The 11268-nt window shown below is 46.3% G+C and overlaps 1 protein-coding gene across 1 annotated transcript; it reads right to left on the reverse strand.

Moving 5' to 3' along the window:
• Nucleotides 1–8131: 8131 nt before the first annotated feature.
• HARBI1 (harbinger transposase derived 1) lies at nucleotides 8132–10216 on the reverse strand. Its single transcript, XM_054400567.1, has 2 exons — nucleotides 9547–10216; nucleotides 8132–8966 (listed from the first exon to the last, which is right to left on the reverse strand). The coding sequence occupies exons 1-2, from the start codon at nucleotides 10214–10216 to the stop codon at nucleotides 8590–8592; spliced, it is 1047 nt and encodes a 348-aa protein (XP_054256542.1). The 3' UTR covers nucleotides 8132–8589.
• Nucleotides 10217–11268: the final 1052 nt, after the last annotated feature.

Raw genomic sequence — 11268 nt, forward strand, 5'->3', positions numbered from 1 at the left:
CTATTTAAAATATTGATTCAATTCATACTAAGTGTTGTGCCATTCCCACTAGTGCTTTTGATGTCTCCACTTGAAAGACTGAGCACAATAAACTTCATGCAAAACCAAACCCAACAAAACCCTGATTTGCCCTTTTTGGCACTGCAGCCAAACAATTCAAAGAGTCCTAGTTTGGGTAAGTAATTGACCTATGTAGTGCTGGAATTTGAACAACGCCACAATGAAAAAAAATATGTAAAAAAAGGATGACATGAGCCATATCCACAATAGTTCCACAGACCAAAACTTAGGACAAATGTTGGAGGAACAAGACTATGTTTGGTATTAAGTAACAGGATCACATGAATTTCTGACAATGTACCTGATCAGCTACATAGTTAAATTTTCCTCCAACAAGGTTTGTATTCCCTTAACTCCTTCAGCAGGACCTCCATAGGAGCTTTATGACTGTTCTCAGAAGTTCTAGCTCTTCTTGGGTTGAAAGAACACCACCACCACCACAAAAAAAACACCAAAACCAAACCAAACAAACAGAACAGCAGCCCACAAAAGACAAAACCCAGAAAGCATTTCTCATAGAGACAACTTCAAATTACCTCACAGTAATATCTAAACAAAGGGGGAACTGGGAATAAAGTTAGATTGGAAATAAAGTTACATTACACTGGAATCTTTAAACAAGACTAATCCACAAAAATACTCCATGGAGGTATAAAAACTAGTATCTTAAGCATGATTAATCAAAACAATGAAAAAAAGCAAAAACAGAATCCATGTTTTTTGCTGTTTCTGATTCTGTGTCGTTATGCTTAAGAGAACAAAAGACACATAAAAGCAGCTTCATTTAAGCCAATAGAATCCTGTTGCTTCCTGACATCTGAGCATAGAACATGTCTTCAAATAAATGTCCCCAAACATGAAAAAAAACCAAAACAAACACTAAAAAAAGCCTTAAGAGAACAGAAAGTAAGTTTCTGATGAACAGAGAGTACCATGACAGGACTTTCGTTATATGGCCCGGGTTTTAGTCTTCAAAATTCTAAAGATACTCCTCAAAGTATTACCCTGTAAATTGAAGTTTTCCTTTGGTTAAGGTCAGAGACCTTTGGAAAGTAATTCCAAAGCACACCTTCTGCAGATGCACTAGATATAGGGCTCTATGTTGCATTTACACCTCGAAGCATTTCCACGTAAATCAGAGCAGGATTCCTAAAGGAAAATAACTTGTATTACTGCTTCATGACTATGAAATTTAATGTTATGTTTCAAACTGAAACTACAAACAGTTCAAGAAATTCACTGACAATTACAAAGATGTCAGCAGTACATTGTCATTTCAAGATCCTGGGTGACTGCTACAAGGAGTTGACTGCCATTGGAATCTTAGTTTGTCTTCCCAGCCTGGACTAAATAAGCTAGAAATTTCTCTTAAGAGAACTTTTCAGTCAAAAAGCATACATTAAATTTCTAGGTTTTTTCAGCAAAATGCTGAGAAGTAGAAGAGCAATGTACAGGTACCAACTCTTAAAGGTCAGAAAGGTAATTATAAAAACCAAAGTAATAAAAAGTGATCAACTGCGTCTGGAGTCTGGCAGTTTCATTTACCTATGAGATTATGGAGCACTTCCATGACTATTATTACAATTTTCACATAAACTTAATGAATTATTGAGAAGTATCAATTCCAATCCAGAAGACAGGAATGTAATTTCACAAAGCTGTAAAACAGCAGAACTGAGTTACAGAAGATTAAAAACTGGCTTCCTCAACTCCATATTCAGACCATGGTATCTTTGCCAATTACTATACCCAGTAGGAAATGAGGGACAAAGAAAAGAGAGAACTAGAGCAATACAGACAGAGACAAAGAGTGGGACACAGTATTCAGATTAAATCCTAGCAGAATTATTCCAACTCGGACAGGACAGAAAACTAAAGGAATTTTCTATTCAAAATAGCAGTACTCACATTAAAAGTCACATCAAAGTCCCTCATGCTCAAGAGCCACATCCAAGTGCCCCCTAGTGACATCTGACATGCAAGAGAGGCTTGGGAGCACCAACACTACAGAGCAGCCAAAGCAGCATTAGGTATCCACAAGATGATGACAAAGAATTTTATGGATTCAGGGCCACACATAAGGCACGTGCACCTCATCTAAGGAACAAAGAAAAAGCAACTGGAAGCGAGAACACATCTTATAAAAGGCAGTTCATATAATTTCCTGCTCACATGGAAATAATCAACTAAGGTAGTAAGCCAAAAACGAATAAACGATTGACACAGAAGCCAAAGTCTTCACACACAAATATATCAGAACCAAAGAGGTAGGAGACAAAGAAGGTTTAGACTCTGAAACACAGACAGTTCTTGACACCCTTTCCCTTCCTGGCCCTGGACTGAAACTGTGCGAGAAATATAAAGAGAGGAGGGGAAAGCGTCCAAAACACGTGCCAGAGGCTCCTCTCAGCAATCCTATGCTACTGAAGGTGGAGAATTAGCGCTACATACCAGGAAGAGAGCAGCAGGAATCACTCTGCTGGGGCAGCCCCAAAGAACATACTGGGAACATCTGAAGTGGAGCTGTGTGAGTACAGAGACTAAGAAGACTCTCTCCACGTTCAGACCTGGCACCTCATTGCCCTGCACATCTTCAACAAATAGTTTACAAGAACTGGAGACAACAAATAATTACTAGATAATCCTAGTCAGTTCTTAACAACCAATGTTAAATCCTGAGAGGCAGACAAATAAGTCTCCTCTTGTTTTAGGCAACCCAAACAATGTGTCTTTCATTAAGCATTTACTACATCAACTTTCCATTAAAATATTCCTAGTATTAATTCTCTTTCATTGCACATCATCTCATTATTCACTTTTGAAAACCACAGTTCTTTTGTCCTCATTTCACTCATACTGTGTTTCTATTACCTTTCTTGCTAGGTTAGTGAAGGGCTACTAATCCAAAACATAGAAGGTAACCATTAATATGTCCTTTATCAGGTCTTCAAAAACATAAACTCAATAGGGAAAATAAAAATAATGGGGGGGGTGGAGAGGAGAAGAAAGTACCTTAATGCTATTTATGTTAATAGTACTAATAACTGTAACATCAACAATAACTTTGTAAGAGTCCTGAAGTCAGTCAGCTTGCTAACCATGATATAAAAGATACTAAAGTTACTTTCCTGAAGTTTCATAATTATCACACACACACAAAAAAATGTATTCAAATGCCTAAGATGGCAAAGGGATACACTAGCAGACAGTATCATTGCTTGTCTTCTTTATAACTTGTTGTTACAGCTGTGTTAAAAGCACTGCACAGAAAATGGAAGAGTAGGAAACAACCACACAAGGATCCAGAGGGTCAGTTGTGACTCAGAAAAGGGCAAAAGAAAGAAACCTAAGATGTCAGTAAAGTAAACACTCAATGTAAACTCCCCAGCAACTAAATCTAAAAAAGCAAGTCCAGATATTTGGATCCAAATATATTCTTCATTCCAAGAACCAAACAAAAATGCTAACGGACTGCCATACTTATTAACTTGCACACTCTCACAAATCAACAGACGAGTACAAGATACTACTTTATTGCCATCAAAACACAGTTTTCAAAATAAAACAAATTTATCTACAGCCACACCAATTGTGGACTATAGAAGTCGTAAGCAAGCTATGCTGAAAGAGTTATCAATGTTAGAAATTACATTAGAGCAGCCTTTTTGAATGCAAACAAGGATTTTAAATATAGCAGAGAATTTCAGGTACTGTTGCCTGCTTCACCCATAAGGCATTCAAATCTGCCTGGATTTAACCTCACGCCACATTCTGAAAACTGACCCAACAACAAAATTAAACAGTCTGGTAATGCATTGGCAGCAAGTGTACATTACCAGCAGGTCATTCTTACCTCCCATTCTAACATTCCCATTAGCAATTTGAAAGAGGATGGGAGTGGCAAAGGCAAAAAAGCCAAATGACAACTACAGAGGACACCAAATTGGGTGGAGCAGTAAACAAGGACAAATATAGGAAAACACTTTGGGTTTTTATATACAGATGTAAGAACATTTTATAAAGAGAAGAAAATGGTGAAGCACTGAGCACTCTTTGTGAACATATTTATATGGACTCTACAATCACACAGCTGACCTTCCTGAGGACTAGCTTGCACATAGAGAAGTAACTATTGTTGAATCAGTCTCTTAGAACAGAACAATACTATGAAAGCATTTATTGGGGAAAAACTATGAGTAACCACCTAAAATATCTCTTGAAGACAAAATGCTGCTTTAGCACTGCAACCGTGCTGCAAAAACTGCTTTCTAAAGACAGCAGAAAGCACGGTACTGACACAGTCAGAATTAATCACAAAGCCTCAACAAACGCTACAGAAATTTGTAGGAATAGTATAGCTGAAACCGAAAACGTCTCTGTAGCTAATGAATTAGGTAGGCACGCTCCCTCACGCCGTAGTAGGAGGCACACGTGAATGTATTTTACGCAAAACACTACTTACACAAGCAAGCGTTCTGCAACACACGATGAAACACAGAAGAAGAAATTGAGAAGACACTTGTTTCACATTTTATTTGGCGAAGGCCGGAACGTAACAACAACAAATTATTTCAAAACAGCAGCCCCAAAATACAGTCTGACCTGACCCAGACGCGGGTGCAGGGAAGTTCCGGCCTGTTCTGTGGTTGCGGCAGGAGATAAGAGGGCGGTGGAGAGAAAAACTCAAAGCACCCAAGCTCGGCTATAAAAACACGGGGCTTAGAAGCCCTCAGGCTGGCGGCCGCGGGTCGCGGACCCCGGGACTCGAGGGCCGCTTTCCTCAGCGGCTTTCCCTCCTTCCCGACCTCCAGCACCAGCCTCGACCCCGCCAGCCGTCTAGCCAGCGGGAATCAAACGCCGCAGGTTTCGCCTTCCACCGGCGCGGGGCAGCGCGGCCCGCAGGGAGCAGGGCCCACCGCCGCAGCAGCGGCGGCCTCTCCACTCTTCCCGCCGCAGGCCGTGGTCCCGGGGCTCCCGAACAAAGGCCATGGCAGCGAATCCCGACCACCTTCCCCGGCCCCGCTGTGCCCGTCGCGTCCCGAAGGTCCCTCGCGGGCAGGTGCCCGCCACCTTCCGGGGCGCCGCCGCGGGGATGGCCGCGCCCGCCCGCCCGCCCACCCACCCGGGGAGCGGCGGCGCTGAGGCCCTGGCCTAGAGCCGGGACAAGCGCGTAATCCCGAAGCCTACCTAGTGCGGAGGGGCCAGGCTGGTGAAGCGGAGCGGGGCCGGGGCCAGGGCCAGGCCCGGAAGGAGAGGCCCCCACTGCTCGGTCGTCGCTGCCGCTCCGAGCTCCGGCCAGGCGAGCCAGCCGAGCGCCGAGCCAGACCCGAAGAGCGGCGCCGAGAGTGGAACCAAGGCCCGAGCAGCCGAAACTAGAACGCCGCCAGGCCGCGCCAGCCGAACGAAGAACTCTTCAACCGCACTGCGCCGCTGCACACAGTCGCCTGGGGGCGATGGAGGGCAGGCGAGACGAGTCGAGGCCGGAGAGCGGCGAGGGTGGATTCTTGGTGTTTCGCGCTGGTCTGGACAGTTGAGGGTGGAGGTCGGGGCGAGCAGGCAATGGCGCCGGGAGGCAAGCTGAGCCAGACACCTGGTCGAAGGAAAAAACGGCCTAATGGCCGGGCCCCAGATCGCCTTCGGGAAATCGTTCGGGGCTGGGCCGCGCAGGGCGGGCAGTCGCCCGCTACCCCGGGAGCGGGAGGTCTCTCGGGCAGCAGCGCCTTGCGCCCTCTTTCTCGTGGGCTGTTTGTCTTACATCTCACCTGCAGCACGTTCTGCACGTCTCGTGCCTTTGTTTTTCCCCTCAAGACTGATACAGAGTGCAGACGATGTAATTAAAAGCAGGCAAGAAAGGACAGGTGATATCAGAGCGAAACACAGCAAGATAAGGGTGTCACATGAGATGCAACCGAAAAGATGCCTTTTCCTGAAACTAGGCAGTGTTAATAGTTATTGTGGTATACGAATTTCCAGCGTCACGGGTGATGTAGACAAAAAACAGGTACGTTGAAGAGGAGAAGCTCTAGACGTGCATAGCACAAGCTGCTGTATCTTGCTGCCTCATCCGTATGGAGAAGCAAGAGTCTCAGGAGGGAGCCTGGTGTTGGAAGAAAAATCCAGGACACTTTGTGTCAGTAAATCAGCAAGGAAAAAAAGAGTCAAAAGGCCCAGACAGCTCCTGTTTACAGCTTGAGGTTTGCTGTAATATGCAGGATTGGAGGGAGGAAAGCCAGCCTATAGACAGTCTTCAAGGAGGTATTTTAAAACAAAACTGAAAAGGGATCGTGATGGGATTTTTACAAGGAATTTACTCAAGTAGTAAAAACTGCAATACCTTGGACCGTCTGTCACTGTCATCCTCCAACAGATGACTGAGATGTATCAGGCTTTGCTTTTCAAAGCCCTTAGTGCAGCTGGCAAGATAAGGTGAAAGAACAGAGAGCCTGTAAAGCAGGAAAGAAACATTGATCTCAGCTGTCCAACTTAAGTACTGTCTAAACCTGACGGAAAAGAGTCTAGATCAATTGTTTTGAAGGAAGCTGCTTAGGAGTACATGGGGCAAACTGTTCTCTAGATGAGGAAGTTCCCTTTCCCAGGGGAACTGAAAGGTGCTGACATCTGATTCTAGGAAGAATAGTCGTTCTGAGTGGGTTGTTTTTGTCAGATGTGGCCTGATGCAGTTTTTACCCAAACTGATGACATCAGTTTCGAAATTAAACTCTACCAAAGATGACAGGGCTGAAGGAAGACAAAATCCAGCAGCACATGCATTCCAGGAAGTACCTCCACTTCTGAGTTCACTGTGGTCTTGGCACACACTAAGAAGAGCTATTCATAGACTAAGTTGAGAAACTCATGCTCTGTATGACATGACAGTGTTTGTACCTACACAAGTCTCACTTGACCTTAGTGTCACCCACACAGCTGTTTGCTGCTGTTAAGGTCTAAAGATCAGTATGTTTAGCATAGACTGTCAGATACAATTATGAGCCATCAGGCACCATATCCAGCAGCAACTCTTACTTTAAAAAAAACTGTTTGGGTTTTTTATTGTTAGAAAATAATGCTTGTGTGCTTCTTCCTAGGTCAAAGGAGCAGGGCTTTTGCCACAGTCTGCAACAGCAGTTTTTACATGATAACTCAAGATATGTAAAAAAACAGAATTACATCTCAGATTGTTGTACACAATATTTTACAGTTCTCATCAAGACTTAAGGAAATATCCTGCTTATACACCATAAAGTATGCTTGGTTTTCTGTAATATAGTAAATGCCTACTGCCATGGCAAACCTGGCAGAACTAGATCTAATCCTACATCTCCATCCTGCACTTAAGAACGTTTCCCATATTTTCTTCAAACATGGGGCATGATCCAGGCTCTTTTCCTCTAAAAGAACAGACAGCCTGCCATGCCAGATGGTTGCTCTGCTACTTTAAGTAGCTCCATTTGTGCAGCATTCTGCATTCCCTAGCACTTTGTTTCATCTACTGCCCAGTAAACAACAAAATCTAAGAAACAACAATTTTCTCAGACTGCTGTCTAAAGATCCTTAGAAACACTTGCATCTTTTGGAAAGAGAACACTGCCAGGAAACTTTCCAGTCTTGTGCCAGCAGGAACTGTATGCATGACTTGTCTATTTCCACTGAAGAGATTGCCAGCAGCGGTAAAGCAGCTGTTCCAGACTTCAATTCTGGTCTAAATGGAGAGCTTTCACAATCAGTTCCATTCCCGTGATCCAGCCAGTCCTTAGCATTTCTTTTAGGGAAGCTAATATCAGGAGCAGTTTTCCGTTGTGGCAGACATACCCTGTGAAAACTAGACTTACATTCACTAGTCTATTTCCTGATACCTGTTCAGTAACAGAGTCAACCAAAGCTTAAATCTTCTTGAGACTGTTTAGGAAAGAAACATTCAGCCCTGCTTGACCTAGGTATGGGCAAACTCTAGTGGGCACTCAGTAAAAATCCAGACCCCCTCCCAGAACACAGCTGTCAGAGGAATCACTGGGTTTTGTGAGACGTGCAAAATGGCAAAAATGATATTTAGCAGAAATTCATACCTGTAAGCAAAACTATAAACGTTTGCATGGCTGCTCACCAATTCATGGTAGACATGAGCCCACATGGAATTTTAATCTGTGGAAAATACTATTTAAAAATCAATCATAAGGGTTCTGAGTTACAAAGCAGCATAGATCTGTTGCTTTGTGAAAGGGTGCAGGGCTTACAGATTTTTCATCATTATCAAAGACAATTTCCCAAGTTTTTCCACTGATCACACATTCATCATTATTTTCTCAGACAAGTGAAAGGGGAATCTCTGAGCAACACAACAGTAAAAGTTTAGCACTAAACCGCAACTCTCCAGAGACTGAGAGAACTTCAGAATATCGCCTGAAATGAAGAGTAAAATTTCTCCTTGTGAGCATCTGCTTAGTCTTTATAGACACAAAGAAGAGGAAGGGGCATATTTGCCCTGTATATCTTTCCAGATGAACCGCTAGAAGCTTTGTTTCTGCCACCACGTTAGCTAAAATGAGTGAGTAAGAGTTCCTGACGAATACGGCAGGCTTCTGAGTCCATTGACTCCATTTGCTCATACTCTTCTTCTGGCTGTTCCATGTGTCCCGCAGCCGGTGAGGACCACACATCCAGCCCGTGTTCCAGGGAGATGTTATGGAGCACGCAGCAGGCCAGAATGATGTGGCTGGATTTCTCTGGAGAATACTGCAGGGTGCCTTTGGACCCATCCAGGCAGCGGAAGCGTGACCGAATGGTTCTGAACGTCCGCTCGATGACGTTGTGGGTGGCAGAGTGTGCCATGTTGTAACGATACTCAGCAGGTGTCTCGGGGATGTGCAGAGGAGTCATCAGCCATGTGCGGAGGAAGAAGGAGCTGTCACCTGTTGACAGTGCAAAGGAGGAGGACAGGTTACACACCTAGAATTAACCTCCGATTTCAGCTCTTGACCCTTGGCTTTCTGGTACTTTGCATACTAAGTAACTTATTTCTCTGGCTAAGGCATGAGAAAGCAAGTTACAGGTTTACAGATGTGACAGACAACAAAGAAAATGCATTCAGTTTTACACAAGAAAATCCTGGAAGAACACAGAAGAGATTTTAAGAGAATTCATTTACTGCATAATACAGTGAAAGACAGCTGGACTAGGGCCTTACATATGATTAACAACTGTATAATTCAGAAAGGTGTAGGATAATGTAAACAAGGTGTAGGATGACATAAACAATCTTAAACAGGATGAATGTGAACTAACACAACAATCAGACTGTATAAAGCACAGTTTGGAAGATACTGTTCTAGACTTCTAAGAGAAGCATTATTGCAACAACCACAAATGTCAAGGAATTTACAGGAAAGCTATCAAAAGTAAACATATCACTTGTGCCCAGGGGGTCCAGATACAATAAGGAGCCAATGCATAGACTTTCCACAGAAAGCAATGATGAAAAAATCAACTTACCTAGTAGCCAGCCATCTTTATGTAGCTCAGTTTCAAACTGGTTTGTAAGGGCTGCCTGCTGTAACACTGTGCAGTCGGGCAGGCTACCTGGCCAGTGTGTTTCTGCACTCAGGAGGACTCCTCTGGCATCACACACCATCAGGCAGTTCAAAGAATGGAGACCCTTTCGGTTGACATAGGACAGGTCCTCAGCATTTGGTGCTTTGATTGTCACATGGGTGCAGTCAACCACCCCCAGCACTCCTGGCATGCCTGCCAGACCATAAAAGTCATCCTTCAGGCTCTGTACAGCAGCTTCATCCTCAGGAAAGTGAATGAACTGTGAGGCTCTTTCCACCAATGCCTCAGTTACATTGGCAACACAGCGGCTCATGGAGGCTTGACTGATGCCAATAGCATCCCCCATACGAGTCTGGAAAGAGCCAGAAGTATAGAAACCCAATGCAGCAAGTATCTGTGTCTCTGGACTGATGGCCCTGGACCGCTGCGTAGGGCGAGAGAGACTGGCTCCCAAGAGATCGACCAGGTAGTAAATGAACTGTCGGGGAAAGCCATAGGTGGAGACTAGATACTCATCTGTGACATCCTCCAGCTTGAAGCGATCCAAAGTCCTGTGTCCCCGGCCATACAGCAAGAGGTCGCAGTCAAGAACCGCAATAGGTACGGCCATGGCTGATGGCCGGGGGTTCCTCTGGGGCTCCTCCGTTAGAGAGCTTTCCCAGAGCTTTCACCTGCATGAAGCAAAGGGGAAGGAGACTCAGACTGGGTTTTATTTGCCATACTTTCACGTTCTGTTACCATTTTCCTTTTACTCTGGTTATCCATCAAATCTTTTCAGTTCTTAGTACCTGCTTTTAAAAGCCCGGGAGTCACAGCAGGAGGGCTCGCTGCGGAGCTGGCCCCACTCCCGCCCTTCATGGCGGCAAGTGGCCCGGCGCTGACAGAATTTACTTCCCGTGACAGGGAGGGGGCTAGCGCACTACAGAAGCCCGCTGCCCGGGCCTGGGGACCGTCCCCAGTAACCGCCGACCGGGCCACGTTCAGACCTGGTATGGCAGAGATACTGCCGGTAGCCGTATATGTGCTCCCTCGGCCTCGCTGCCGACGGGCGGCTGGAACGGGCCCGGCGGGTCCTGCCCTTGCCGGACGCCCCGGGGCGCTGAGGTGCAGCGCCAGGGCCGCGCCAGGGCCCCGCCGGGCGCCGACTCGGCTCTTACCAGCCCGCGCCCCTTCCAGCCGACCCCTACCCGCGAGGAGTCCGGGGCCGCCGCCCCGCTGCTGCCCGACGGCCCGGACCCCACGGCGGGCGGCGCCGTTACCGCCACCTCGCCGAGGCCCCAGTGTTCGCCGCGGCACATTCGCCACAGCAGGGGCTGCCAGCAGGAGCAGCGGAGGACGCTGGCCCTCTTACCGCCGATCAGGCTGCTTCCCCCGCCGCCCGGCGTGGCGCGGGTGGGAGGGTAGCGGCAGAGGCTCCGTGTGGAAAGTGCGGCCGCGGACATCCAGGCACCTCCCTCCTTCCTTCCCTCCCCCCCCAGCCTGCAGCGGATGAAAACAAACAGCAGCGGCGGCGCGGCGCAGGCCGCGGATCTGAAGGCAGTGGCAGCTTGATCCTTGCCGTCGTCTCCGCACCCTCACAGGCGCTGACAGTTGCGACGAACTGCCGTGGAGCCGTCGGCTGCGAGCCTCACGCAGGCCCGGGACCAAGGAGAAGGAGGGGCG

The sequence above is a fragment of the Indicator indicator genome, chromosome 4 (assembly GCF_027791375.1).
Source record: "Indicator indicator isolate 239-I01 chromosome 4, UM_Iind_1.1, whole genome shotgun sequence".
Taxonomy (NCBI): domain Eukaryota; kingdom Metazoa; phylum Chordata; class Aves; order Piciformes; family Indicatoridae; genus Indicator; species Indicator indicator.